Source organism: Brachyistius frenatus, unplaced genomic scaffold (assembly GCF_029030835.1).
Source record: "Brachyistius frenatus isolate BFR_SWC_R1_liver_20210118 unplaced genomic scaffold, ASM2903083v1 Contig_3, whole genome shotgun sequence".
In the NCBI taxonomy this organism is placed as follows: domain Eukaryota; kingdom Metazoa; phylum Chordata; class Actinopteri; family Embiotocidae; genus Brachyistius; species Brachyistius frenatus.
This window is the reverse complement of record NW_027210602.1, coordinates 5,330,769-5,357,500: the sequence shown is the minus strand read 5'-3', so window position 1 is coordinate 5,357,500 and position 26,732 is coordinate 5,330,769. Positions and strand designations below refer to the sequence as shown.

The 26,732-nt window shown below is 41.4% G+C and overlaps 4 protein-coding genes across 7 annotated transcripts in view; 2 read left to right on the top strand and 2 right to left on the bottom strand.

The window, feature by feature from the left end:
- Positions 1 to 4,285, bottom strand: part of snx30 (sorting nexin family member 30) — an 11,630-nt gene extending 7,345 nt beyond the window's left edge. The window contains exons 1-2 of the mRNA XM_069704555.1: positions 3,973 to 4,285; positions 89 to 304 (exon numbers count right to left, since the gene is read on the bottom strand). Of these exons, the coding sequence (XP_069560656.1) occupies positions 89 to 304; positions 3,973 to 4,107 (351 nt within the window). The 5' untranslated portion in view covers positions 4,108 to 4,285. The remainder of the gene's footprint in view (positions 1 to 88; positions 305 to 3,972) is intronic.
- A 664-nt stretch (positions 4,286 to 4,949) lies between these two features.
- inip (ints3 and nabp interacting protein) lies at positions 4,950 to 7,312 on the top strand. Of its 2 annotated transcripts, none has more exons than XM_069707120.1 (4): positions 4,950 to 5,537; positions 6,221 to 6,314; positions 6,491 to 6,578; positions 6,770 to 7,312. In XM_069707120.1, exons 1-4 carry the CDS (start codon positions 5,513 to 5,515, stop codon positions 6,866 to 6,868), a joined length of 306 nt encoding a protein of 101 aa, XP_069563221.1. In that variant the 5' UTR covers positions 4,950 to 5,512; the 3' UTR covers positions 6,869 to 7,312. The 2 variants fall into 2 exon arrangements, with proteins under 2 accessions (XP_069563221.1, XP_069563211.1); XM_069707110.1 differs by lacking the exon at positions 4,950 to 5,537 and adding an exon at positions 5,544 to 5,745.
- Positions 7,313 to 7,540: 228 nt separating this feature from the next.
- Positions 7,541 to 13,396, bottom strand: LOC138624268 (uncharacterized). 3 transcript variants are annotated; one of them, XM_069704295.1, is made up of 7 exons: positions 13,240 to 13,396; positions 11,746 to 11,808; positions 10,645 to 10,953; positions 9,302 to 9,794; positions 8,997 to 9,170; positions 8,511 to 8,702; positions 7,541 to 8,404 (listed from the first exon to the last, which is right to left on the bottom strand). In XM_069704295.1, the coding sequence occupies exons 2-7, from the start codon at positions 11,746 to 11,748 to the stop codon at positions 8,097 to 8,099; spliced, it is 1,479 nt and encodes a 492-aa protein (XP_069560396.1). In that variant the 5' UTR covers positions 11,749 to 11,808; positions 13,240 to 13,396; the 3' UTR covers positions 7,541 to 8,096. The 3 variants fall into 3 exon arrangements, with proteins under 3 accessions (XP_069560396.1, XP_069560387.1, XP_069560405.1); XM_069704286.1 differs by having other exon boundaries at positions 11,746 to 13,396; XM_069704304.1 differs by lacking the exon at positions 11,746 to 11,808.
- A 1,476-nt stretch (positions 13,397 to 14,872) lies between these two features.
- On the top strand, positions 14,873 to 24,338 carry LOC138624347 (sorting nexin-18-like). The gene is made up of 4 exons (XM_069704464.1): positions 14,873 to 15,929; positions 16,359 to 16,652; positions 17,810 to 18,192; positions 22,557 to 24,338. The coding sequence occupies exons 1-4, from the start codon at positions 15,160 to 15,162 to the stop codon at positions 22,781 to 22,783; spliced, it is 1,674 nt and encodes a 557-aa protein (XP_069560565.1). The 5' UTR covers positions 14,873 to 15,159; the 3' UTR covers positions 22,784 to 24,338.
- The last annotated feature ends 2,394 nt before the right edge of the window (positions 24,339 to 26,732 follow it).

Sequence of the window (26,732 nt, the reverse complement as noted above, 5' to 3'; positions counted from 1 at the left end):
ACGCAGAAACAACCATCCTGCTGGACGGGACGTTTCACCGCATGTCGGAAACCAGGTAGCGTTACCATGACACCAGCCAATAGCAGACCTTGGTGGAGACTCTGTAGGTGATGTAGGTCTCCATGGTGGAGACGTGCTTCTTTGGGTCGTCGACCGTGACGAAAAGGTCCCGGGTTTCCGCGGTGGCGTAGGGGTCCCGGCCGTCCGCTTCGGAGTCATTGTCCAGCTGCAGCCTGTTGAAGAGCAACGACGCGGAGGCGGGACTCGGCGTCTCGACCGGCGTGCCGTTGGTCAACCCCGGTTCCTGCGTGGACAGACATAACACGCACACGCCGACATCAAATCCAGGGAAAAGCTGCAAACAAAGAGCTCGATAGATGAGATTGATTCTGATGCTGATGCAGTTGTTTGTCTGTCAATGGAGCTCTTGTTCGGGCTGCGTTTGCGCCCTCCATCTCCTGCATCGCCCTGCTAATTAAATGACGGACAAGTGGAGAGAAATATGGAAATATATGTTCACATTCTTAAAAACACCAACAACAACAACAAAAAAACACCAAAACGAGGTTTAGTTACACCAGCTGGAGGCGGACTACAAAACAGTTCATTTAATTTAATTTTTTTTTTTTTTTTGAAGAATTGTTAACTGTTTTTGCTTTTTATGAAGATGAGTAAGTTTACATGTAAGGTACCAGTGATGTGAGACATGTGGTGTTTTGTGCATTATAGGGCTGCAGCTATTGGTTATTATCATTATCGCTTAATACATCAATTATTTTCTCGATCAGTCAAACTAAAGCAGCTAAGAGGAATTCAGCCATCGGTAACTGTGTTATTTATGCTTCTACTTTTTCTACCGTGACACGTTCAAATGAAAACCTCCATCTACTTCAGGATATGATTGAATCAATGGATGCAAACATTTCTTGTCGTAGCTAAAATATAATTTTCCATTATCAATTAATCTGTCAATATTTTCTGTATTAATCAATCAGCTGTTTTTTTTTTTTTTTAAAGTCAGAAAATGGTGGAAAATGTCGAGCAGTGATTTTCAAGTTGCTGCCTTAAATGTCTTGTTTTGTCCCGACCAACAGGCCACAACCAAGTTATTAAGTTTATTACCATGGAAGACAAAAGGAACCAGAACAAATTACATTGAAGAAGCTGACATCAGAGAGTTTTATCAATGACACGGGATTTAACTTTAGTATATAGAGCTACGAACACAGATCTGATCAATATTACTCGTATACAACTATTTACAGACCATTCAAAGATATTTTAGAGGCACAGCAGTGTAAAATACCATCATCATCCTGGCACTTTCAATTTCTCATAGAGACCATATAACACATTTCCTCTGAAGGCTCAAGTCAAACACATTAAGGCTGCTCAAAAAAAAAAAAGCAAATAAGTGGACCAAAGAAGAAGCTGTGCAGAGTGTCTCCTCAAATAAGGACCTGTGAGCATTTGGAGATGCCATTAGAAAATAAAAATAGGATTATAGGGGTTGATTTTTATTTTTCTTGATGCTGTTTAATGACATAATTTTTCTCTTAAGGATATATATATATATATATATATATATATAAAACACATTTCTATGTTGAGAAGCAAGAGTAAAACCATGATCAGTGCAGAAATATTCCACTGCACATCAATAAATGATTCTGCAGAACAGCAGCAGCGATGGCAAACAAAATGTAAACAGCGCAGGAGAGAAGTGAATGTGTCATAAAAATTCTTCTTACACGACTTAAATGACATCTTCCGAACAAATCTCTCACTACAAACTTGTCCTGCCACATTTGATTTTATCTGAAAGTTTGACAACATTTCTAAGCAGTTACCACACACACACACACACACACACACACACACACACACACACACACAAAGGAAGGACCTACTTTCTTCCTGAAACAGGTTCAGGTGCAGAGAGAGGACACAAGCTAATGTTCAACCCTAATCACCCTGAAGTGTGCATGTGTGCAACTTTCCGAGTCAATCAGTGTCACCAAAAGTGCTACCACTCGGTCTCTGCTCTCAAACACACACACACACACACACACACACACACACACACACACACACACACACACACACACACACACACACACACACACAGAGTCCAAACAGGCTGCTGTCATTGGAAGTGCTCTTTTCTTTCTTTTTTTTTTAACGCTGTGGCGCTATCCTGCTCTGGTAATCACAGTTCACATAATTGCGTCGCATCATTACGTCTCTGCGAATGAACAAGCAGGCCACAGAAAGAAGAGCCGCACTCAGGCGGACAGCGAAAAAGAATTTGAAAAGATCACCCCGATGGGAGATGAATATCGAGAATCGGCGTTGTGATCATGATAGTTGTGTTGTCAACCTCGGTCACAGCAGGAAAGCGCGGAAAAACATAAAGACGGCCGTGTTCAAGCCACCACGGTGCGTCTCTGAGCCAGCGTGCAAAATATCCAACCAACAGCCCACAACCAGAAAGTTTGTAATCGTAGAGGACTTTAAAGGAACCCGAAAATATCAACACTCAAGATGTGCCGGAATCAAGATAATGTTCACGATTATTTTGTTTCTCTATCGACCAAATCAATTCATCTACTAATCGTTGCAGCTCTAAAATATATTATTGATGTCGTGGGATCGAGTCAATTATGTCATTATCAGTCATAAACAGCAAACTCCAGATTTTTTAAAAAAATGTCTGTGCGAGGTGTTCAGAAACTGCAGCTGCAAGATATTGACACGATACATCACACCGTGTTTACCAAAATACTATGAACTGTATTCAAGTGGAGCCTGAAGGGAACAGATCGGGGTTTTTTTGGACGAGGATCTAAATAAAAATGACAAGAGTAATCTAATAATATAGTTTTAATTTAAAAAAAAACTATACATCACATAATAAGTGCACTCTGCTTTCTTATAGAAGCTGCATATATATATATATATATAAATAGATATATTTAAATCAATTATTGTCCAAACTAAATCACGACCATCAGGAGATTTGAGTGGCAGATTGTTTTCCATTCTTGAAAGCACCGTAGTTCGTTAGAAAATAGCAGAAAAGGTGAAAATAGTGAAGTTGTGTTCAGAAATCATTAACGAATTCAGGACATGCATTCATTCGGGTCGCCGACCAGGGAACTCATCCCCCTGCTCTCCGGCCCCCGTGGCCTTTCCACCAGATTTGATTAAAATGTGCTGACAAATTGTTTGACTGGGACCAGAACAAAATCCCCCTCCGGATAAGTAGTGTGTATGGCGAGGAAAGACAAGGAAAGGCAAAGGAAAAGACTGAGCTTCTCCTACGTTTTCACAGCTTCTTCTGCGGTCAATAATGAACTGCAGCTCCACAGTGATCCCCACAGCTGCTAGTTGGTCTCATGAACAAACATCAGCAGGACGAATAAAAGCCATGTGATTTGTTTGCATGGTCTGTCTTTGTTTACACAGCACACACCAAGGCTGATAAGGATATAAAACCCTTTCTTTCTTTTTTTTTCAAAATAAGAGGGAAGTGTTGCTCAACCAAACCGTGCAACACCTGATCCTTCAATGGTGTAAACACATTACTCCTGTTTGTTTTGTTGTTGTTGTGAATTTAGGAGTTATTTTTTATTTTTTCTGCTCGTTGGTTTTAATACTTTGTAGTTTCGTTGCCGTGTTAAAATGCTGAGTTTGTCCATTTAACTGTAAAAGGTGGATGTTCCTCGACTCCAGCCTCCAACCGTGAGCACTAAACCTCGGGAGGCAAAACAACAAGTGAAAAGACGAACAGACGGTGGCTCGTCTTTTCTTTTCTTTTTTTCGGATTTCTCCTTTAAACTTTGTTGCTACTTACTTGACGGGTTTTTGCCTAGAGACACTTAGTGCCAGCGGGAAAACAGGGTTAGTCAGCGAGAGTTTCGTTTGGTAAACCGTCGGACCGGTCTCGGTGATCCCCCCGGCAGGTCCTACCTTGTCGCCTTCGACGGTAACGGTGACATCTGGCCCCGGGGAGAGAGGCTCCTCGGCGGCGGAAAGCGGGTGGAGGATCTCCGTGATTGGCTTCCGCCCCGAGCTGGCCAGGCCTTTCGGAGCGCCGACACTCATCTTGAGGAAGGCGCGAAGACGTGGCCGGGTGTTGTGGGTAACCGCTGTCCGGTTCTCCGGTTAAGTAAAAAAAGCAGAGAGGGGCTTTTTTTTTTTTTTTTTTTTTTTTTTTCCTCCTCCGTCTCTTCAGTTGAGATGTTACAGCCGCTAGTTGAGCTCAACTGTCAGCTGACTACTACTGCGCAGCTCCGGATGTTAAACTGCGAGAGAGCCCGGAAGTAAACATGTCCGTCACGTGACAAGAAGCGAAGAAATGAAACTCTAAAGATCGTCTATTGACAGCGTCGATCAACTAATCAGTCAAACTGATTTTACTCGGCCTACCGTCGCCAAAATGACGAGCTCTCAACATCACAAGGGACCACACAAAATACAGTGGAGCTTCATCTCAAAAGTGGTCCATATGAATACAATTATAAATAAAAAGTCAATAATTATTTGCATTTTTTTTTTAATTTATTTTTTCAAATTCAAGGTGTCCTTTCTAGATTATTTCCCAGAGCTCATAACCATCTCATGGTCAAAAGATGTCTCTGTCACTCGCTGTCACTTTTGTCAAACTACTGTACCTCCATGCCAACTGAGCAAATTACATCTGCTAAAGAAACTCATGAACTGGCTTTTAAATTAAGATTTGTATTTACATATCTATTTATTTGTCAAAGTACTACTCCAAAAGTCAAGATCAAAGTTTTTGTATTTACATATCTATTTATTTGTCAAAGTACTACTCCAAAAGTTCAGCACACATTTATTGATGAGTTCAGGGGTAACATGTGCGCTATTAGCAATCAGAATAAATAATTTGTGGATATACTGAACATATACTGTAAATTTAAGATTTTAGGTTGCATATTGTATTTTTGAATGCGTACATTTATTTTGTTATTTTTTGTTTTGTTATCTAGACTCCAGATGGTGACCCTATTATGATGTTTGAAGAGCTCACTTTTAGGTAGTATCTCTCATTCCGCCACTCGTGTGCCATTCATAAAATCGCGATCACCGAAAAATAGGATCAGAGTGAGACCTCGTCTCGTCAAGTCCTATCTAACAGACACCGCTTCAAGAAGCAAAATACGGCGGACGTCACGTTTCACCATCGATAGTTTTATTGTTATTTTAAACTTCCAGCTGCTGCGACAGAGGTGGCCCTCACCTAACACTGTGTAACTTATTCTGTTCAACTTTAACTCAGATTTACCATCGAGGAGGGTTTTTTTATTTATTTATTTATTTTTTTTAATCTTTGTCCGTTATCATCCAGCAGTGTTGCAACATTAGCCCGGAGAAGGAAACACATAATTCAAACCAGAAATATAATCCATTTGGCTGCTTGTTGTCTTGACCTGCTTTTTTTTTTTTTTTTTTTTTTTTTTTTTTTTTTTTGCTGCCTTCCCCTCACATGGCTACTAATCCTCCGGGACAAGGTAATGGTTTTTGCTTTGGCCCAAACGATGTTGATAATGAAGTTCTTTGTCCGTGTCGGTCTGTGTCAGCTCCAGACTCCAGGGGCGTAGCTACAAATCCCGGGTCCCCTGAGCTTTTCCGGCTCTCCTGGACCGCTTTGAGGAAATGTAAACTGTCTTGAAGCTTTCCATTATATGAACTTTTCAACCTACCATCTTAGAGAAGTTGGTGAGTTAAATCATCCGTTGGAGGCCGCAGGCAAAGGAGTGCTGCGGATTTTTAATTAGTCCATATGAAAAATTTAAAAAAATTAAAAAAGTTAATAAATGAAACATATGGAGGCAGACTGACAAGATTTGGGGTCAGGCACAGCCCGACATGAGTGATTAAAATCTTCGGGATTTTCATTTTTTTTTTTTTTTTTAGTTAATCTTGTAATAAATATGATATAAAAACAAAGTGGTATTTTAATCCTACATATACTGCACTGTAAAGCATTCAATTATAAATATATATTTTACCCCTGTAGTACAAATTTTATACCTGTTCATCTACAGATTAGCATTTGTTATTTAGTAGTTAAAAGTCACCAGCATTCTCTCAAAATGTTGGCCATTATTAGATGAATTAAGAGATGCTAGGTGATAAATAATGTTCAGTCCCTCACCCCAGCTTTTGACCACCATCGTTTCTCTCCATGCAGTCCCGAACAAGGCCCGGGTAGCAATCCTGGCTGAACTGGAGAAGGAGAGGAAGCGGCTGATACAGAGTCAGTCCATGAACACTCCTGGAGCCAGGTGCGGATGCTGTACCGTAATCTGAAAGGCAGTTCCTCTCTAGCCAATATCAAAACGTTTTTTTTTTGTTTTTATTTTGATAAGAACACAGGAGGCATAAGTGAAAACATTTCCAATCTCATGTTATAAACATCCGTCTCTCGTCCTTCATCTCTCTCCTCCCTCTTGTCCTGCAGCATCTCACTGTCCAGACCGAGTCTGAAGGAGTTTAGAGACAATGCAGAGCAGCAACACATCGCTGCTCAGCAGAAAGCTGCCTTGCAGGTGAGGCCCAAAACCACCTTGAGTGTGACTTAATATCTATTTGCACAGCCTTTTCACAAAGTAACAAGCAGCACAATAAATGACGTATTCTTTTTTTTTTAGATGATATTAAAGTGTGAATAGCACCTGTAAAAAGTCCTCATACGGCCACAGGAACACAAATCTTTTCCTGACTGTGCCTCCTCTTGCAGCATGCACACACACATTCGTCAGGCTTCTTCATCACCCAGGACTCCTCGTTCGGGAACCTCATCCTCCCCGTTCTTCCTCGCCTGGAGCCTGAGTCGTGACCTTTTCACCCCTGACCTCTCTCCTCTTGCTGCCCTCCAGTGTGAGACAAAAGTTGTGGAACATGTGTGCACATGAAACCTTAGTCTCTCCCACTTTTGTCTTTTTAAGTCCTTGATTAATGGGACAGTTGTGTGTTACCTTGTAAACGATCTCAGGGGACTGTGAGTCTTTTCTCCTTTGCATTTTCCAGACCAACAAGCTGGCTGCTGATTTTAGGGAAGTTTTCTAAACAGTCGGAAGAAGGTTCCAGATAGCTATGAAACATCCAGTTAAGTTGCCGAGGAGCTAAAGACAAACTGCAGGAGTGCCGTAAAGGCTTCCCCACTCTGTTTCTATCACGGTAGCAGTCCCACTGCTTTCCATAAAATGCACACCCTTTCAGGTTTTTTTACATTTGTAATTGATTTGTATTCATCTTTGGATAATAAAAGTGTTACATTCAACTGTTTTCAGTGTTTATTAAAAAAAAGAATTAAATTCATTCTAATCTTTGTTTTTTCTTGAGGTTTTCCTTAAATTTCTGCATTAAGTATGAATTAACACACACTGGATCTAATACAGACGAATAAATGGACCCATCAGAAAGACTGAAAATGTCTTCATATGTCATTTTGACATGTTGAGATTAGTTTTTTCAGGATTTGCCAGGAGTTGGACTTTAATACTCCTTCATCCAGGTGTATGTTGCCAGATTAAGACAAGCATGCCGATTGGCTGTTTTCCTTTCTAAAATGATATATGACTTTCTTGACTTCATTATACACCTTGTTTTTAGTGCTTTATTTGTAAAACAGCGATCAGTGGCTCAAACCACAGAAGTACTGCATATTACCATGCATAAAAAAATGTTCACTGATCAGACTATGCACTGGAAACACTTATTTAGTATACAGAGGTTTGAGTGGCCACCACAGATTCACAGCTTCATACTGATGCTGTTGAAATTCACGGAGTTGGAACTTCATCATAATGAACTCTGAGCAGACTTGACACATCAGTTCTGGTCTCAGTTTTGTTCCGATGTTTCACAACCATACGAGAAATCCATTGGATGGGAGGCAAAAAGACCTTTTTCTACATCCTTGGTAGCAGAGGTGCTACCACATTGTATGATCAGAAGTACGGGCTCTTTCTTCGACATGACGTTTTGTGTTTTGATTTCTTTTTCATTCAGGAAGTGAGCAGGGGTTTTGAAGGCCTCTGATTCAGTCACAAGGAGTCAGCAAGTCACTTTGACACAATGGGCAGCAGTTCTCCTTTAGCCTTCATCGTTTTGATCTTGGCCTTGATGGTGTCGTCCATCGCCTGTCGGCAGCGGTGGGCGTAATGCGCCAGCGTCTCCTCCTTCTCGTCCCACGGTGCCAGTGCGTGAAACACCTCGGGGGCGGCCAGACTGAGCTCGGCTATGGCTGCTGTACGGGAGATCGTGTTGCGGTCCACGCCGACCCGATCGAAGGCCACCTTCATGGAGACGCTGCGGCGGAACTCCTGCAGGGCGGCCATGTAGCGGGCAATCACACCCACCACGTTTTTCACTTGAGAGGAGAGGAACAGGAGCAACCGTCACTCCATTTCACTATCGTTTCTAACACACACAGTATGGCACTTCTATCAGCATGGTGTGTTGTGTTATGTCCTTACTCCTGACTCTGGTGTTTTCTCCGTCCCGGCTCCTCTTGCTCTTCAGGGTGCGGTGGGGCTCCAGAGGGGGAAGCTCCATCTCCTCGAATGAGACAAACAGTGTCGGCGAATCAAACCCGGCCACGTGTTCAGAAGAGGTCATGTGTGAACTTCCCGGTTCCACCTGATTAGAGCTGCGAGGCCACCTCTTCTCTGGGAAGTGAAGAGAGAAAAATGAGGACTGAACTCCGTGAAGACTTAACAATACCAACAAACTTTAATGCAGTGTAGCAAGAAACAGGATTATACTTTGTAGTAATGGAGTATTATTTTTAATTTCTTTTCTATCTTTTTTTTTTCAAGCATTTTGCGTTAAATATACAATAAATGAATTTTATTTCAAAGTACTGACAAGCTGATAATATTATTTCAAAAGCACTACAATGCACTTTCAGCATCGCAATAACTTTGTAAGGGTACAAACAACGTATTAACTCATTCGTCTACCTGGCCGCAGTTTGTCCTGCAGGAAGTCATAGATGAGTTCAGCTTTCTTGGTGAGTTCATGTTGCAGCAGCTCTTTGTCCTGCTTCAGGCTGGAGATCAGCTCTGTCATCTGCTGGTTACGGTTGCGTTCTGTAAATAGTAAAACTCGCAGCTTCTCCAACTCACTCTGGTCGCCTTCAGTTTCACACACAGAAACATAAATTGTCAACGACAGCAGTAAGCAACCCAAAAGTCAGACAGAAACTGTTTTCTTATCATATTTTCAAGTTTTATTCCCACTGATGCAACTCAACATCCTATCCTACCTGCAGTCTTCTCTGTAGTCTCTGTGGCGGAGCTGCATCCTTCGGCCTGCTCCGTGGTCCCTGTGGCGCAGGTGCCTCCTCCCAGCAGCTCCATCTCTGTGTCCACTAATCCCTCACATCCCAGACGTTGTCCATGCTGAGGCGGAGGGCAGGGTGGGAGGGGCTTGTTGGACGACATTTTGCGTGTGATTTGAGAGTCTGTGCTTGGTGCCTGACAAGTCCGTGAAAGACTGGCAGCACTTGTTTCTGCTAGCCCTGTGCCAACCATGTCAGAAAAGATGTCACAATCCTCAGCCTCCTGCTTGACCTTCTTTCCTGTAACGGCTCCTCTTAGCGCCCCGCCTCTTTTCCTGGATGGGCGGGGGTCATATTCGCCATCCTCGTCTGTGGCTGACGAATCACATGCAGCGATGTCAAACACTCGGCTGCTGAACTCCTCCCCGTCCGATGCTGGTTCGCTACAGGAGAAGTCACATGACATCCTTGTTGCTGTCTAAAAGAGAGAACAGATGAGGAGTTAAAGTTATAACTGAATCTCAATGTCTATTATGTATCGCTGGTTCATCACAGGCTTGAACTAACATAACATACAAAATCAGTGTAAATGCTTAAGTTTGGATTTTAAAGGGACACGACACCAATTTTAGTTCAGCTTGATTGGTGTCGGGGGAACTACTGAGCCTGTGAAATCTGTGAAAAACCTTTGTGGGTGATATCCATTTTCATGGATTCCCTCCTTCAACATCTGCATTTGAAGACGGAATACATCATAAACTGTTACAAGACGTAGAGGTATGGTGTAGCGTCACTGTTTTCCTCAAGTGAAGAAATAAAATGCCCACAGTTGGATTGATCTGCTCCCGTTTACCCTGTTAAAGTTACTACATTTATTACGCTGTTAATAAAAGCTCAACACTTCCTGTATCTGTTTCAAATTAAAAGTCCTCTAGCAATTCAATAGACAGTAACCCATTTCTTGACAAGGCTTTTATTGTGAAACATTTGTAGAAACCTGTTGTGGCTGAAATCAGGCCTTCAGATGAGTGGAAACTGTTGAAAATGACAGGTTTACATTGTTCCCTTTACTAACTTAAAGTGATGGAAATATACATTATTGTTGTTTATAAACTTGCCACCGGAGGAACAGTGATTTGACAGCCTTAGAAACGTGCTACGGTATCGTAAAAAATGCCACTGCACTCCTGTGAACAGGGTACAACTGGTGTATTTTTTGTAGTTTCAGAATCCCAAAATCCAATAAAAATGTAAAATTTGTGGCTGCAATGGTATGACCTGGTGATGCCATCTGAATATTTGAGATCAATCTCACATCTCGACCTCACCTTATTGGACTGACGTCCTCCAACAAACCTCTCCTGGTCCTGGCTGGTATTCGGTGAGCCTCCGTAGCTGTTGCTGTGGTCACTGATGGGCCAGTGGTAGGCGTGTCCGGCGCCGCAGCCCCACGCAGCGACCGGGACGCTGCCGCCGTGGGGACCTGAGTCTGGTGTCAGCACATTGCCGTAGGAACCCCGGGTGATGTGCTGCAGGCTGGGGATGAGGTTGCAGATGGTGCCGTGGCTGTGAGCCCAGCGGACGAGTTTACAAAGACTGTCAGAGGTGGTCTGAAGCGGGCTAGACATGATGGAAATCTAAAGAAGAGAGGAAGAACAACGTGTTGGCAGCACAGACATTGTTAGTGAAGTGTATGGCAATTGTTAAGGCTTAAAAAAAAAAACTTGCATTCACCACATCAAGGTTTCCTGTTCTGATGCCTACAAGTGTCTGTTTTGTATGTTACTAACACCATTTGCATTTTGCAGCTGTTCCCTCCAGCTGCTTCACCTTGTTTTCGCACAGAAACTATTGAAAATGTACACATTCAGTGTGTTGCCTCTACCCATCCTACATTAACTTTTTAATAATCAGTTATAAAAAATAAACATATTGGGCTGTTTGTCCATCTTGATTTGCTGTCCTTACTCTCAATCTTGGACCCGAACTTGAATGGACCCAGTTCGGAGAAGGGATTAAACTCCAAATGCCTCCTTTAGGATAGAACCACAATTTAGAAAATATTTTTTCTCCTATACAGACACCACTTCTTTACAAGCCACCGATACTTCCACTACTTGTCATCAGGATTCAACAAAGCCAAATTGAATCACTAACAGAGGGGCACTCACAGGGCGAAGACCTCCACACAGGCCATTCGTCCACTTTTTCTACAATATGCAACAATTATGACAATGTTGCAGTTATGTAACGGAGATAATAACAAATGGAAATAGACTGAAATGTATAAGAAGTACTCAGTTCTTTTGATTTTGAGTACAAGCCGGGGTTGTTTTTTTTATTTATGTTTATTTACCATGTTCATATGCAATTGAATTTGTTGGGTTTTAGACATTTTTCATTATGGTATGAATGCATAATTAGCTTACCATAAATGGACATAACTTGGTCAACTTGGTCCCGTCTGCTTATTTAAAACCTGTTGCCAGAAACTTGGGAGGAATGTTTGACTCTCAGTTAAGCTTTGAAACACAGATCAAAAAAATGGTCCAGTCCTGCTTCCTTCAATTAAGAACCATCTCCAGAATCAAACCCATACTGTCACACTCTGACCTGGAAAAAGTAATTCACGCACTCATTTTCTCTCGACTCAATTACTGCAACTCCCTCCTTTCCGGCATAAACCAAAAATGTATCTCCCGCCTCCAACTAGTCCAGAATGCAGCAGCTCGGCTTCTTACTGGTTTTAACAGACGACATCACATTACTCCAGCTCTGGCCTCTCTCCACTGACTCCCGGTTGGTTTTAGAATAGATTTTTAAGATTTTGCTGATCACTTTTAAGGCCCGCCTGGGTCTGGCCCCGAGCTACATTGTTGAAACGTTAGCCCCATATGAGCCAACTCGCAGCCTTAGATCCTCCGGTGGGGCCCTTCTGGCCGTTCCAAAGTCCAGAGTTAAATCAAAGGGTGACCGTGCTTTTGCCATCAGGGCCCCTCGACTTTGGAACGACCTACCTGAGGAGATAAGGCTTGCAGAATCATTAACTTCTTTTAAATCATTTCTTAAAACCCGTTTTTATAGAATTGCTTTTTAAGTGATGTCGTCCTTTTATGCAGTTCTTTTGTTCCCCTGTTTCTGTTTGTTTATTTTATTCATTTATTTATTTGTTTGTTTTCTATTCCATTTGCTCGTTTTGGTTATTTGTTTGGTTTTGTCGTATTCATTACCTTAATGGTATGGTCTTTTTTTTTTGCCTCCTGTTTTCCTAAATGTTTACCGGTATTGACGTTATATTTGACTATGCTTTGCTTCTCTGTAGAGCACTTTGTAAACTCTGTGTTTGAAGGTGCTATATAAATAAAGTTATTATTATTATTATTATTATTATTATTATTATAACATTTTCATTGAAGCTGATAATCAAAATATTTTGGAGTCAGTTTTTCCCTCTTTTTTTTGGCCCTAGATAAATACTTGTTGCTCTTTCTATGAACATATTTCATTATGAACAGTTTCAAATTACAGCTTTTGTCAATACTGAATGCCTTTTAATCAGTTTAGAACGTTGACTGTAGGGTGTAGATCAAAGTCACTGATTAATGATGGAAAATATTTAAACATTTATTTAAAAAAAACAATCTATAGCCTTTGTTAGTTAGTCAAATACCACAGGCCTGTGTCTATATGTGATGTGTATACAGAGAACGAAATGGACTTACATTTAAATTCATATTAAAAACATAAACATGTTACACCTTAAATCATCATGTTATTATCATACCATGTTCATTTTCTTTATTAAAACCGGCTAAAATCCTACATTTTCTCAATCTGTCACTCATACCTGTCCAAAGACAATTCCTGATTGAATCATGCACGAGAACAAAGCCTCTCAGCCCATAAACAAGCCTCATAAATACCTCATTTAATTTCAAATTAAAAGCCTCTCAGCTCAGCTGGCTTCATATCATCTCAACGTCCTCATTTATTCCGCACAGCTCGGCCGCTTCAAACACAACAAGTGCAAAATAACCGCGTTGTAACTCTCGTAATGTGTGATCATGACTACCATGTCGTGTGTACACCACTCCAGCAGTTGTTTAATTGTCACATTCTTTGTCTGGAAGGTTTAACGTCACCAGAATCCGACGTGAAAGTGAGTTTACTGCCTGCAGCTGGACAGGAGGAGGAAGTGTCGCTTGCTGTCACTGGCTAGTGTAACACTGGCCTCTCGTGGCCAAATATGGAAACGCATTATAATATAATATAATATAATATAATATAATATAATATAATATAATATATAATTTTGATTATATAGCCTATGTTGTATATGTTAAAGTGATTCCTATAATTAGGGGTTAGTAAATAAATAATAAAATAATGAAATTCATTCGTTACCATATACTAATTAAAGCTGCAAAAATCCATAATTAAAGGCCCTGGCCCACCATATGTTTTGTATATATTCTTGCTTTGAATAATTTGGGTCTGATTCAGGTCAATTGACTTATCATTGACTGAAAGAGGACTTTAAGACATTATAACTTTGTCACATAAACAATACAAGCACTATGAATCTATATAAAACCCCTAATTAACGTTTACTGCTTACATATATTTCAAAGCTCATTGAAGATAATTTGTAAATACTATTTCTTACAGGCTCAATTAGTTTTAGGCGTGTTCAAATACTATCCAGTGGATGGCGTGTTCCAAAATGATGCAGTAAATCTTACTGTTTGGTTTTTGTGATGTCTTCAGGCCATAACAAAAGCAGTATTACATCATAAATATTTTATCTTAGTAAAATTTCATATTCACAAAAATAGATTTTATAGCAGAATTATTATTTTTTTTAGAAAGGAAATATTACAATATATCTACAAACTATATTCAACACTAAAAAAAAAAACCCCACAACAACCCTCTAAATACCCTTAATATAAAGGCTACACTTTTTAGACTTTTTTTTAATCGTTGTTTTTTTTTTACTATTTATATTTTTTTTATTTAGCCCCAACACATACATTTTTTGTAATTTATGAGTTTGCGTTTTGTATGTATATTTCCATTTGTGTTGTTCTACTTTTACCGGTGAGTCATGCAATCAAGTTTGTTTACAAAAAAAAAAAAGGAGAATGAGTCATTAAGTCACACAAAACATACTCGGTGAGTTCATGCGTCTTTCCATGTATGCATTCAAGTGACTCGACTGAACTTGCTCGTGGCTCCGCCCTGCGCTCAGCCAGCCTGCACTCTACTTACGTGTTAAGACTGCTTGCCTTTAGCTCACAAGCATCTCGGGACGGAGAAGGGGGGGGGGGAAGAAAGAAGAAGAAAAAAAGAAAGGACTTTTTCCCCCGGCTTTTATCTGGAGGAATGAAACAGCGACGCGACTAAGTTTTGTCATCTTTAAACTTGAATTGATATCTTTGCTTGGGTGGGCAAGACAGCTTTTGTCCGATTTGGATGAAGTTTTGCATGGAAACAAATGTTATTTGAAACCCGAGGAGAGGAGCGGAGAGAGAGAGAGAGAGAGAGAGAGAGAGAGAGAGAGAGGAGGTGGGTGTCGGGTACGAGACTGGGTTCCTCTTCTTGTTTTATGCGTGGATCTCGGACACAAGCTTGTTTGATCAAGAAAAACAAAACAAAAGTGGAAAAGCAGACATATTGTTGCTGCTGCTGCTGCTGCAATCTGAATTCAATTTGAGTTCCAGAGAGATCTGAAGGTTTGTTCCCGGGACTGAAGTTATTCTTGAGGAAACTTGCAGTGGAAAAACAGGACGCAGAACTAGTAAGACACACAAGTAGTATTAGAAATAGTAAAAAAAAAAAGTATGGCGTTGAAGGCTAGGGTGTTGTATGATTTCCACTCTGAAAACCCAGGGGAGATCTCCATAACAGAGAGCGAGCTGGTGACCCTGTTCAGTGAGGAGGAGCTGGATGGCTGGCTGGAGGGGGAGAACAGCAAGGGGGAGGCTGGCCTCTTCCCTGCCTCCTATGTTGAGATCATCAGGGACCATATCACCTCCAGCGTCAACAACAACGGCTTATCCTCGCCTAAAGTCAAAGCCCAGACCCCGACGCCCCAGGCCTCCTACCCGTCCTCCGACTCCCGGTCTCCGAGGGGATTCGGAGCTGGCAGCGTTGGAAGCGGCGGAGGCAGCTTCCACACCAGCCAGGGCAGCGATGACGACTGGGATGACGACTGGGATGACGGCTCTCCTGCGGTGGATGCACCTCAGGGTCTGGGCAGCACTCCACCCTTGTACCCGGTCACCACCTCGCTGCCGGGGCGTGGCGGTGCGCCTCAGCATCAGCAGCAGGCCAAGAGCTCGGCCACGGTCGGGAGGAACCTCAACAGGTTCTCCACCTTCGTTAAGTCCGGAGGGGAGGCGTTCCTGCTCGGGGAGGCCTCAGCTTTTGTGAAAGACGGTGACAGGATCTGCGTGGTGATGGGAACGCATGGGCCGGAGTGGCAGGAGGACCCTTACCCATTCACGTGCACCATCGACGACCCCACCAAGCAGACCAAGTTCAAAGGCATGAAGAGCTACATGTCCTACGGCCTCACTCCCACGCACACCAGTGTACAAGTCAACCGCAGGTACGGGCTGTCTCCCTCCTCCTCTTTCTTATCCTCTCACCTTTAGTTCTCCACAGGTTTCCCGAGGCCCCCCATGTTCTTAAAATAAATGTTTCTGTGGCTTTTCCTGTGGCCGCAATTGTCCCTGCATAATGGCAAAAACAGAGCTGTGGACATTTGCCAACTGGACTCCCTCCCCCCTCTTTCCTTTCTGAAGTTCCCCCTCAACCCTTCACATTGTTTCCTTGTCAGTAGGTCTGTCACTTCAACTACATTTTAATCCTACTCTTCTGTTCTTACACTTCCCCTCCTCGTATCCCCCCCCCCCCACTCCTGTTTCACTCCTTTTGCCATTTACTTTTATCCCTCATTTAATCAAGCTCTTTTCTCATCCACCCAAATCGTCTCAATGGCTCCTCCTGCCTATCCCGTCCACCTTCTTCCCTGCAGGTATAAACATTTCGACTGGCTCTACGCTCGGCTTGTAGAGCGTTTCCCGGTCATCTCGGTGCCCCACTTGCCGGAGAAACAGGCCACGGGCCGCTTTGAGGAAGACTTCATCTCCAAGAGGAGGAAGGGTCTGATCTGGTGGATGAACCACATGACCAGCCACCCTGTACTGGCGCGCTGTGACGTTTTCCAGCATTTCCTGACATGTGGGGCAGATGAGAAAGGCTGGAAACAGGGCAAGAGAAAGGCGGAGAGGGACGAGCTGGTCGGGGCCAATTTCTTCCTCACAATCAGGTAGGAGACTGGGTCAGTGACGGCAGAGGTTGTGAGTTTGAATCCTGGATTACTATGTTTTTACAAGGCCTGCGACCGTACAGGTCTGTTACCCTCAAACACAACCCGTGACAGTGTTTTCTAAATTAGCGCCCCTGGTTTAGCCTGGTATTACCAGACCCAAATCCACTGCATGAATATGAATGCAGTGATGAACATGAATTGATACAAACGACCCAGAAGTTGCATAACATTGAAATGTAACTAAGGTTTGTAACAGGCCCTTTTGCACAGAAGACCGATGGTGTAGTTTTTTTTTTTCGAGGGGGACTGTCTCTGTTTTTATTACAAGTTAAGAGTACTGAGCAGACACTGAAAAGCCTCTCACTTGTTGCTTGGATGTAAAGAGTCGCGCACGGAAAAAAAAAAATTCTGTGAACAAAGCTTTTCTTTTTTTCCTGCACGGCTTCCACAGACTGTAAGATTTACTCATTTATACGAGTTACTGCTGTTTATATGTATGAAATACCAGGATGACATCACATCCTGATGTTTCCAGCAGCACCAGTGGAGTTGCAGCAGTGGTTCAGTGGTCTAAAACACTAAGAAGCTGATATAAGGCGTTTGAAGTCCCAGAGCTTCTTTCAGACCAATTTCTACCAGCATTTACGAGTCACACAAGGATACATCTATTGTCGAAGAGGCAGAGAGACCAACTTCTACACCGGTAGGAGCAGGAAATAGACTGGAATGTAATGCTGCTGCAACCGAGGTCACTGATTTTTTTTTTATTAGCTTTGCTGTGCTTAACTCAAAAAAACACTCTTGTGGCTCGAGTGCCAACAACATTACATGTTTACACTGAAGGTATTCAGTTCTAGCTCATTCTCTGGAGGTTGCACAAAGCATTTTAGGAAATGTGGACAATCACTCACTTAAGTAGAAGTACAAGATGTGGTGTGCTGAGGGAAAGAGGGTACACTATAAACTTCAAAGCGCCGTAACTGAAGGCTCTTGTTTTAAAGAATGCCTGACAGTGGATGGGGAGATAAGAAGAACAGAGGGATAATCTGTTCTCACATGTTTGCGCAATAAAGATGGTGTAATTCTTGAATGGATGGAATTTCAAATGAAAGCCTCGAGGTCAAAAATGATTTTTCCTGTCTTGTCTCCGTCAGCACACCCGCCGTCCCTCTGGACCTTCAGGAAGTCGAGAGCAAGATCGAAGGATTCAAGACGTTCACCAAGCGGATGGACGAGAACATTGTGGTCGTGAACACCACCATCAACGATTTTGCCCGCAAGCAGATTGCGGGGTTCAAGAAGGAGTACCAGAAGGTCGGACAGTCCTTCAAACTCCTGGCACAGTCGTTCGAGCTGGACCAGCAGGCCTACTCAGTGGGCCTGAACAAAGCCATCTCCTACACCGGCGATGCCTACGAGGCGATTGGAGAGTATTTTGCCGAGCAGCCGCGCCAGGACCTGGACCCCATTTCTGACCTGCTGGACCTCTACAGAGGACATCTGGCCAATTACCCTGACATAATCCATGTGCAGAAAGGTAGGGAAGTGTGTGTGTGTGTGTGTGTGCGTGCGTGCGCGCGTGTTCATGTGGGATCCAAATGCACAACTCGAGTGTTTGTAAAATAAAGTGAGCACATATACATACATACACTAACTAATAAGTGCATTTCAACCATATATGACATACAGTAAATAGGCTTTTATCAGTCTGAACTTGTTAACAGACTTGCTGAAAAAAATTTGTTCAGCGTTGTGGTGAGCAAAGAAAGAGGAATGCTAAAGGAGTTACATACTGACAAAAAAATGCATTAAACCTCCAGTATGCTTGCGAGAAGGGAAACAGATGTAGACTGGGCACAGCACACTCGTTTGCTGGGAGGTTAAGGTGGTTCAAGTGGTGCAACAAGACATGAAGTTCTCTCAACTTCCGTGCTGCGGGGTAAATTTGTGTGAAGCAAGAGACAAACATTGATTGAGTTTAACTTGGATTCGAAATATTTTTTATGATGTTTCTAAAAGCCATCCAGCCTGTCGCCTTCCTATCTTTTAATCATGCCAATACAAAGGAGGATAATACACAGAGACCAAGATTCTGACTGTTTCCGAACCAAGGGTAACATCTGTTTTCATTTACTGAGTTGCTTTGTCAATCTGGGTCGAAAACTGAAACCCTTGGTCCATTGTAACGCGCCGGGTATACTGAGAGGGCCTGTACTAGCTCACATGAAAACACACACACACACACACACACACACACACACACACACACACACACACACACACACACACACACACGCACACATTTACAAAGGATTTTCTGAGGAGTTAGCTTGTTAGTTCCCTGCAGGTTGGGAGGAGGGATTTTCTTCTGGCACGCAAAGTCCAGGCATTTGCCAAACCTAGAGGCACTGTTTCTATAGTCCGCTGAGCTCTGTTCTCTTGATACAATCACAGCTCCAAACTATGGAGAGGGCCTGAATTGCAATAGACGCAGTGACTGACAGGACTTCACCTCCTTTCCAATTGACAAAAAAAAAAAAAACACGTTGTTTTGTGTCCCACAAAGAGCACAAACCCTCAACAATGTTGTACATTTCCCTCATTTTCCATCTTGTTTTTTTTTTAAGCTTTAGGTAATGAGATTAAGTTTGAATTGATTTCTTAGCTTTGCTCATATGTAAATGTTACATCAGCATGATGTGGTGTTTTCTATGAAATAGGATCACTTACAAAAACTAAAAGACTGTAGTGTCTAAACCGGGCAGGGGACATTTGTTTTTAATTAAACAGTATGAAACTGTCTTAGCCAAACCTTTACCAAACTAGCTGTAACCTTTAACTAAAACAATGCATCGCTCATCATTACCATCAAAGCAGGCCCAGAATAAACACACGCCCAGGTCATTCGGACATTTCAAAGAATCGCCCACAATAAGCACTCGTATTTTTCTATCAGCGTGGTTTAGTTCCTGGAAACCTGTGCTTGTAAATCTTCATGAGAAAACAAACATTTCTACAGTAGGTTGTTTCATGGTGGAAAAGGAGAACAGTATTTAATCCAGTAGATTCAAACTTTAAGATGATTTGATCCACACAAAAAGTAAATAATTTATTATTTGGTCAGTGGTTTAATTTTCCAGCAAATTTAATTTAAATCTTTCAAGCAATAAGCAATAAAATAAACCAAAAAGACCAGAAACATAGTGTAACTTATCTGACTTAAGTTGTAAAATGAGTGCGAAACAAAGTTATGAATATGCAAAGGCAGTCCTTAACACAAACGTCGTGAAATTGACCCTACATGTCTAGTAGGGCCGCAGTTATTGATTAGTTTCACGATCTACGAAGCTGGAATCAGAGAATTTTAGCATTTCCTCATTAAAAAAATAAGGTCAAAGTGAATAATGGACTATCAAAAAAGTTGGTGATTAATTGTCTGTCAATCAGTCATTGCAGCTCTACAGACTGGAGTAACACTGCGTTACTAAACTCAGTAATTTTTTGCTGCAGTCATAGGAAATGGTGTTTTTTTTTTTTTTTCAAACTGACTGCTGAGTAACACCCATGAACTCATTGCCATAATGCAAAGTCAGCACTGCTGTCATGGTTGTAAAGTAACTGCCGTTAATAAAAGATGTCTGGTTTGGTCCCAGTTTCCATAACCGTTGATTCGATGAAGATTTGGGAAAAATAAACTATTGGATCACACCGGTTGACTCAACAGACTGAAGAAAACTAGATTCCGTAGGTTTTACGCTTTCAAAGACATCGACCTGCATTTAACTATCTGTCCATGTCATATAGTGCTGAACAGTTTCTACAGTAGCAACTGACCGAGAAGAATTGGTAAACTAGCAGTACATTAAAAGGTCCAGGGCACTTCTGATGGACTGCTCCGTTGACCTAAATGTCGCTGTACAGTATCGGCCATCTCTGCTTGTTCTGTCTGTGAGGTCCAAAGGCTACATCTGATTTGATTTGAATGAGCAGAGATTCCTGGGCCTCTTGTCCTGTGTTGCCCTGGGACTGCAGGAATGCAAAATGGAGCGGTCTCAGGATTAGGTTCCCCTCCTCCGCTTTTTCTTCCCCCTTTTTCCTCCTTCCTCCTGGTTGAAGGAACAAGAGGGGAGGTGCGCGTGTGCGTGGAGGCGGTTAGGAAGCTGTGGAAGAATTCCCACCACCACAGCAGTATCTCAGATTACAGCTCTGTAATCGCCTTGGCAGCGAGAAAACCAAAGTCCAAGTTCATTTTGTTGGTTTGCAGGTATGATGTGTGTTTCTTTTTGTGAGAGAGTGAAAGATCCAGAAAGAGAGATTAGTTTGGAGAACTCCAGCCGGCCTCCGGCCAGTTTGCTCATCATTTCCTCCACATGCTGCCATGTTAGTGCTCAAGTCTGAGTTCCTCTTCATCAGTCAGGTCTTTTGAAACTGCACCACTTCCCCCCCCAAAATTTGTTTGTCACACCAAACATACTGAGTCATGACTGGGCGTTGGGTAACTTTTGGGAAACCTGGAAAAAGTAGGCAATGAGTAGCTCATTTGTGCAGTATGAAAGGAAATGTCATGATTGGCCTCATGGAATTTTGTCTGGCTCCTTTAAAATCGCATTAACTGCCATTTGTACAGTTGGCTTATTTTATTTTATTGGTGTGGTTTAAACATAAAAAATAAATGCCAGACATTGACTTTCTCTTCCCTTTGTAGAGAACCAAAGTCCTGTCGTCACATCCAGGCCGGCCAATGTTACCGTGCTAGTTTTTGTAACTGACCAAAGGTCGTCCCATTGAGGGTTTCTTTAATCGATCTTTCTGCACTCTGCTGTCCACATGGTAAAACAAATGAGAAACAAGAGCAGCACTTATCAAATCAGCGCTTGACATTTAGACACGCAAACGGAGAAGCACGGGCGTACGAAATGGAAAATGGAAAATAAAAAATGACTGCTAATTGTATTTAGTCGATATTTATGTCATTAGTAACACCTGTGCTTTTCTGACTTTGACAAGTCAAAATGTCTTCTCTTTCTTCCCCACATGATTCTGCTACACACAGTTTAAATATCATCTTTTCAAAAATGTTAGCTCTCTTTTAGCTTCTCATAGCTATCCTCCTATCTTCAGCTTGTGATGTTGATTCATGAAAGAGTTTGACACGCTTAAGAAATATACTTCGGTTTTTATTCGTCATGAGTTAGGTCAGCTGTTAAATAGGCTAAAGCCAGAAGGCCTCAAGTTCAGCTTAGAAGACCTCGAAACCTAGAAGAAAAGGGAAATGGCTGCTCTTTAAAGATCTCAAATCTCATGATAGCACTTCTAAAAAAGTTCACTAATGAAATAGTTCAGCCACTGTACAAAAACTTCAATTATGAGTGTCAAGCTGAGTTGTTTTTTTTTCCTTTTTTTGTGTTGAGCTAAGATAACCGTCGTCTGGCTTTTATATAGACAAATAAGTAATGTTTCAGGGCTGGAGTTTTAGTATTTTCCTTTGATTTTCCTTTGATTTTGGTATTTTTCTTTAGAAGTGTGCCATATCGTACCGTTTGCAATATCTGGACAGTTTTTAACATGATAAAAAAAAATACCGTGATAATGGAAATATTCCAACTTGTTGACAAAGTGATGTCATACCGATATGGAGTGTATGACATATATAAAGTGCGTAACCTAAGCATAGCAACAATAAGCAAACTAACCACGGTAACAAACCACGTCCTATGTTTTTTTGTTGTTGTTTTTTTTTACTGAATATTCGAAGGCAAACTGTTATGGAACTCGATGTGGAAATATTTTTCCGTATTTTGTCATATCATCAAGAATATCATCAGTGCAGAAATATGCCTGGCGCACTTTCTCTGTCTTCTCCCCTCTCTCTAACTCCCACCGTCCTCCATCTTTAACCAGGTGCACTGACCAAGGTGAAAGACTGTCCGAAGCAGGAAGGTGACCTCCACGACCGCTGCAACATCATTTCCTGCGCCACGATGGCGGAAATCCAGCACTTCCACCGCACACGTGTACGAGACTTCCGCTCGCAGATGCAGCACCACCTGCTCCAGCAGATCGGCTTCTTCCAGAAGATCACCGCCAAGCTGGAGGACGCACTGCAGAGATATGACGAAAACCAGTAGGACCGAAGGCAGATAAAGGGAGAGGTTGGACTACAAAGGCCTCAAGGACACGGGGCGAGTCAGACAGGGGTGACGGATGTGTTTGTCCTCCAGTAACGGAGAACATCTTATTGTCCTTTAAGAGAGAAAACCTCGGAGACTTGTGATGGATCCTGCGCCTGGTGCGAGCGTTGGAGGAAATAAACCACTCTAAAAAAAGAAAATAAAAAAAAATACAGGCCACATGACAACTTCTTGGATTATCTGACCAGCTCTGATGAATGTACCGGTAACGGAATTTTGCTCACGCTCCAGGCACGTCTTGCAACTCAGCAGGACTTCGGCAGATATTTAAAACAGCTGCTCTCAATATGGCCGTTTGATTCCCGGTTCCAGGATCGCGTGACTCCACCCACTGCATCACCACTTTATGGAAGCCATCCATCAGGGAAGCACGTTTAACCCAACAGAAACAATGACAGGGAACTCCCTTAAATAATTAAACTGGACGTTTTGAATCTTCAAAAGCCGGACTGAATGAATTTAATGATTTTTATTTCAGTATGTGTTTGTTTTTACTTGAATGACCTTCTCAGTATTGTTTTGATGGCACAGCCCCTGAATCAGTTTAGTAGTTCGATTTTCTTTACAGCTTGAAATTTGACCTTCTTCTTATGTTTAACCACACGACTCAGATACTGTCATGCTTGTGTTATAATTTGAATCCCTGTGTTGTTCCCATTTTAGTTTGTTTTTGACCATCTCTGCGTATTTGAGAAGCAGTTCCGCAGTTTTCTTTCCTTCCAGATGTTTTTTATTAAAAGGTTGACATCTGTCTTTTTGCTCTGGCAGGTGAGAGGTCAGAGGTCAGACACTTTCATATGATAGAGGCTCTGAACCAAGATCGTGGCAATTGTATGTAATTTTTGCATATTTGAAATGCATTTAAGGGCAAAGGTTTTTCTTCGTAAAAAAGTTTCTTTTTTCATACTATCTGGGATGAAAGTGTTCAATACTACATTTAGCAGCTTTTAATGGGTTCGCTCCTCCGTATGCTAACCTGTTCCCCCCAAAAAAGCTGCCAAACCTGTTGGTTGTGATCACAGTATTTTCTCTCTGGACTAGGGAAACCCTTTCAACCTGGAAACCTGGAGACATCCTGTACTAATTCAATAAGCTGCACTCAGAGAAACTCCTTGAATTTAAGCAGCAGAGGGTTGCAGGCTGAGCACCCACAGGGAAAGTTAGGATGCGTTAAATAGCCTATAACCAATATGCTCTGAAAATTTAGGAATAACAGTCGACCATAGATAACTAAGGATATATAGTTCAATGCATGACAGTGGTTCACAGTATCTACTGCTGTTAGTTGGTCATTTCAGGTGTGACTTCACATTCCTCTTCTGGGATTTTACTTTACAAGGTTTATAATGGGTCAAACCATCATCCTGGTTGTTGTTTTTAACAGTTGTTCTTCACCAGAAGTGTTTCTCAACACTTTTAATGTAACATGATGGGACAGATTTTCAGTAAATAAATGAAAGTTGAATTTACTTCAAACCTGAATCTGTTGACTGTTGACTATTCCCAGAATATAATTTATATTTTCACCTGAATAGTTTCATGTTTTTAAATTTGTTTTTTGACACATTTTCATGTTTACTTATATGTTATTTTCTTTTTGAGTTATAGTGTGCACTTGTTTTTTTTACCTTAAAGGTTTACAAAGCACTTTACAGTTTTTACACACACATTTACACACCAGTGGCAAGGTGCACGCCTGCAGTGAGGAGGGACTCGGGGTTCCGGTTTCTTGGCTAAGGACAAGGACTGGAGGAGGCAAGGATATAAGTTGCAACAGTTTACCAAAACCAGAGAGACGCCCGTATCCCATTTGAATGAATGACACATTCAGTTCTGTCACTTAAAACCCAGATCGTCCCAACACCACCACACCCCTCAATTTCCCCCGATATTAAAATACAATTCTGTCTCTATAGGAAATATCAGTTCCAAAATAATGATTATTTTATCTTTTTTTAAAAAATTTTATTAAATAATTTATTTACGAGAAAACATCCACCACCATTTCTAAATCCTTAGATCATTGTAGAATCTAACATATTTTCAGTAAAATTCAGCCAGCATAATAAAATCTATAGTCTGAGTGGAGCCAGTGCAAAACTTTCCCCAAAAGAAAGTGTGTTATCACTTGTTTTTCCTGTGGAGGCAGCAGCAGCAGTTCAGTGCCTGATATCTGACACCAGAGCTCACAGACTGCAGATCAGGTTACTTCCATGTCAGGCTCTTCATTATTTAAACCTGCCTCGTTCTCCTCCACTCAGTGTCCGTTTTCCTCTTTAATGTATTTCAGTAATCATTTCAATTGATTATCATTCATTTTTTTGAGTCAGCAAATTCTTACATGTTATTTAGTAAATACGGTTTTGAGATGTATTCAATCCTCTCTGCAAAAAGAAAGGCTCTTCTACTGTTCAGCTCTTTAAAGCGGCGTCTGATCCATCACGTTTTAAACGTGGCTGGTCACGGGGTAATTTTAAACATTTACATGCAGCGAAATAGTTTGATTTAAGACAGATTTTATATAAATGACAAGATTGAGAATCTACTTAGAATGCTTCCTTTGAAAAAAATTTATTGAGGATTATTTGTGCATAAATGGGGTCAGTGTACATCTGGAAACAAGTTCTGACTAAAAATAAGAAAATGATTTATGTGCATGTAGGCTAAACCCTGTGAAAGCCTTTGTCTTTTTGTCTTTGATTATTGAATGGGTCTTCTGGCACAGGCCTAATTTTGTAATTTACATAAAACCTACAACATAGTTTATGAAATTGTCACACATTTGTCAGGTTTTTATGTGTTTTCAGTACTCCGCTTTTAAAATGTGCTTGTTTATTATCAACAGATGGACAGCTTGTTGGTGTCGATGATTAACAAAGTAGTAAAAAAAAAAAAAAAAGATCCTCTGAAACTCAAAGATCAACTTGGATCCCCTTTCTTAGTTTTTACTTCACAGTCTGATGTTTTGCACTTATTGTTTTTGAGTTTACCACACAGAAGGTATTCAGAAATATCTTTATTAAAAATATTTTTCACAGTGCATGGCAAACAGATGCAGGTACATAATGGGTCAAAAGTGGCAATAATGCTGAAGTCAGTCACGAATGGAGGAAGCAACCGATGTCTATATCGCACAATGCATCTATAATATTGCATCAGAAGCAGTTATTGTGCTCACCGCCTTTCAGCAGGAATGGAATCAGACAAATGACAAACACCTGTGTCGGTGTCTGAGGGGCCGATGTTACTGAGTGCGTGGATGGACTTAGAAGCTGACAGTACCTTTAGTCACACATACAAACAAACACTACTCTTGCAATACTTATCTAACACCTGGTTTTGAAAAAGTAACACAGCTAATCTGTACAGTGTGCAACACTTCTAGGTGAGAGGTGGCAATTACCATTTATATGACTAACTTGACATGCAAGCTGACTCCAAATTCAGCTGCTTTAAATGTGATTTACTGTCAATACAATAAACCTCAATCCATGTTTCACTTCCTTGTTCGGCAACAGTTCCAAAAATACAGGTCGATTCATCGTAACTGTAGATGTTAAAAACAGTGTTTTCAGGAATTAGTTGGAGACTGTTGGGAACAAAAGTGGTATCTTTGTATCATGCTGCTGTAGCAGAAAAAACACAGTAACACATTGAAAGGACAAAATAAACAGCTTCCTAAGCAGTAATAATTAACTGTTTACTTTGAAAAGTACTTCATGTTGCTTTTTTAGTACATTGTTATTATAACAAAGACGTGTTCGGTTAGTGAAATGACATAAATATGATGGCCATCATACATTTTGCATATTTTTGTCCTCTTTTCAAAACATGTTAGATGTGCCTTATTTGACCATATATATTCCCTGGAAAGCAGAAATATACC

Excerpts from the sequence above, each read along its gene's own strand:
- inip (XM_069707110.1), top strand. The coding sequence starts at position 5,712 with ATGAACTTTTCAACCTACCATCTTAGAGAAGTTG. Across the intron at positions 6,315-6,490 it reads ATGAACACTCCTGGAGCCAG|CATCTCACTGTCCAGACCGA; the intron begins GTGCGGATGCTG and ends CTTGTCCTGCAG. Across the intron at positions 6,579-6,769 it reads AGCAGAAAGCTGCCTTGCAG|CATGCACACACACATTCGTC; the intron begins GTGAGGCCCAAA and ends CTCCTCTTGCAG.
- LOC138624347 (XM_069704464.1), top strand. The coding sequence starts at position 15,160 with ATGGCGTTGAAGGCTAGGGTGTTGTATGATTTCCACTCTGAAAACCCA. Across the intron at positions 15,930-16,358 it reads AGTGTACAAGTCAACCGCAG|GTATAAACATTTCGACTGGC; the intron begins GTACGGGCTGTC and ends TCTTCCCTGCAG. Across the intron at positions 18,193-22,556 it reads CATAATCCATGTGCAGAAAG|GTGCACTGACCAAGGTGAAA; the intron begins GTAGGGAAGTGT and ends ATCTTTAACCAG.
- LOC138624268 (XM_069704286.1), bottom strand. Across the intron at positions 9,795-10,644 it reads GAGGACGTCAGTCCAATAAG|ACAGCAACAAGGATGTCATG; the intron begins GTGAGGTCGAGA and ends TCTCTCTTTTAG. Across the intron at positions 8,703-8,996 it reads GCAGGACAAACTGCGGCCAG|AGAAGAGGTGGCCTCGCAGC; the intron begins GTAGACGAATGA and ends TTCACTTCCCAG.